Source organism: Cebus imitator, unplaced genomic scaffold (genome assembly GCF_001604975.1).
Source record: "Cebus imitator isolate Cc_AM_T3 unplaced genomic scaffold, Cebus_imitator-1.0 Scaffold188, whole genome shotgun sequence".
Classification (NCBI taxonomy): domain Eukaryota; kingdom Metazoa; phylum Chordata; class Mammalia; order Primates; family Cebidae; genus Cebus; species Cebus imitator.
Window position 1 is genome coordinate 4,814,605 of NW_016107503.1, and position 2,384 is coordinate 4,816,988.

Here is a 2,384-nt window from a genome sequence, read left to right on the forward strand (position 1 = left end):
CACCATGTTGACCAGGATGGTCTCGATCTCTTGACCTCGTGATCCACCTGCCTCGGCCTCCCAAAGTGCTGGGATTACAGGCTTGAGCCACCACGCCCGGCCTTTGTTTTGTTTTTTTTAACCTATGCTTTCTTTTAATTAACCTAAAATCTCACCCCTCACTCCCAAGAGAATGTAATATGTTCCATCACACACAGGAGGCCCCAGGACCTTTGATGTGTATAGTGTAATATATTTCCACTGATGGCAAGACTACTAGGAGAACACAGTTATTGGGAGGTGTATTAGGCTGCTCTCGCATTGCTATAAAGAAATACCTAGCCGGGTGCGATGACTCACACCTGTAATCCCAGCACTTTGGGAGGCTGAGGTAGGCGGATCACGAAGTCAGGAGTTCGAGACCAGCCTGACCAACATGGTGAAACTGCATCTCTACTAAAAATACAAAAAGTATCCAGGTGCATACCTGTAATCTTACCTACTCAGGAGGCTGAGGCAGGAGAATCACTTGAACCTGGGAGGTGAAGGTTGCAGTGAGCAGAGACCAAGCCACTGCACCCCAGCCTGGGCGACAGAGCAAGACTCCGTCTCAAAAAAAAAAAAAAAAAGTACCTGAGACTGGGTAATTCATAAAGAAAAGAGGTTTAATTGGTTCATGGTTCTGCAGGCTCTATAGGAAGCATGATGCTGGCATCTGCCCAGCTTCTGGGGAGGCCTCAGGAAACTTACAATTGTGGCGGAAGACAAAGGAGGAGCACAAACATCACATGGCCGGAGTAGGAGCAAGAGAGAGAGTCTGAGGGGGGAGGCGCCACACACTTTTGAACAACCCAGTCTCAGGAGAACTCACTCACAATCTCAAGGGCAGTACCAAGGGGGTGCTGCCAAACCATTCATGAGAAACCCGCCCCCCTGATCCAGTCATCTCCCACCAGGCCCCCCTTCAACACTGGAAATTACAATTTGACATGTGATTTGTTGGGGACACAGGTTCAAATCATATCATTCTGCCCCAGCCCCTCCCAAATCTCATGTCCTTCTCACATTTCAATATACAATCATGCCTTCCCAATAATCCCCAAAGCCTTAATTCATTCCAGCATTAACTTAAAAGTCCAAAGTCTTATCTGAGAAAAAGCAAGTCCCTTCTACCTATGAGCCTATAAAATAAAAAATAAGTTAGTTACTCCCAGGACACAATGGGGGTATTGGCATTGGGTAAAAACTCCCATGCCAAAAGAGAGAAATGAGTCAAATGAAAGGGGCTTCAGGCCCCATGCAAGTCCAAACATGATTCCAACATGACGCTAATAATACCAAAATCTCACTTTTATGGCCAGAGTGAACCTGAAAATTTTGGGGGTGACTGTTACAAGGAGACCTGGGGGTAGGGAGTGTAAATCATTTAATGACTGCCAGCAGGTGCTAACGGTGGGTGCCAGGGGTGGACTCCCAAGGCCTTGGGCTCCATCCCTGTGGCTTTGCAGGGTTCAGCCCCCATGGCTATTCTCACAGGCTGGCGTTGAGTGCCTGTGGCTTTTTCAAATGCAGGGTGCCAGCTAGCAGTGAATCTATCATTCTGGGGTCTGTAAAACAGGGGCCCTCTTCTCACAGCTCCACTAGGCAGTGCCCCAGTGGGGATTCCATGTGGTGGCTCCAACCCCACATTTCCCCTCCACCCTACCCTAGTAGAGGTTCTCCATAAGTGCTCCACCTCTGCAACAGGCTTCTGCCTGGATGCCCAGGATACTCCATACCTCCTCTGAAATCTAGGCAAAGTCTCCCAAACCTCAGCTCTTGCACTCTGCACACCCTCAGGCTTAACACCACATGGAAGCTGCCAAGGTAGACTTACACCCTCTGGAGCAGTGGCCTGAGCTATACCTGGGACCCTCTGAGCCATGCCTGGAGCTGGAGAAGCTGGAATGCAGAAAGCAGCATAGAGCAGGGGAGCCCTGGACATGGCCCACAAAACCATTCAGTCCTCCTAGGCCTCTGGGCCTGTGATGGGAGGGGCTGCTGCGAAGGTCTCTGAAATACCTTTGAGGCCTCCCACCAAGCCCCACCTCCAACACTAGGAATTACCACTGAATATGAGATATGGTGGAGACACAGATCCAAACCATATCAGGAAATTAAATGTGTCACCTCTACCTGGAATACAGGAACATTACCACACAGGAGGGCTGGGAACACCATGGTAAACCAATCCCACAGGCCAGGTCGTGGTACTCTTGTCTCCTCACCCACGTGGTATTTTAGAGTCTTACTTAGAGATGTCTCATTTCCATGTCCTAGGTCTTCTTCTCTTCTTCTTCTCATTTTTTTCTTTTTTTTTTTTAAGTTAACCATACACCTACCATATGATTCAGGAATTCCACTCC

The 2,384-nt window shown here is 48.8% G+C and overlaps 1 protein-coding gene across 1 annotated transcript in view; it reads left to right on the top strand.

Annotated features, from left to right (window-relative positions):
* Positions 1–2,384, top strand: part of SELENBP1 (selenium binding protein 1) — a 19,783-nt gene that overhangs the window by 9,874 nt on the left and 7,525 nt on the right. Inside the window, exon 12 of the mRNA XM_017546267.2 lies at positions 1,392–1,394. Within this exon, the coding sequence (XP_017401756.1) occupies positions 1,392–1,394 (3 nt within the window). The remainder of the gene's footprint in view (positions 1–1,391; positions 1,395–2,384) is intronic.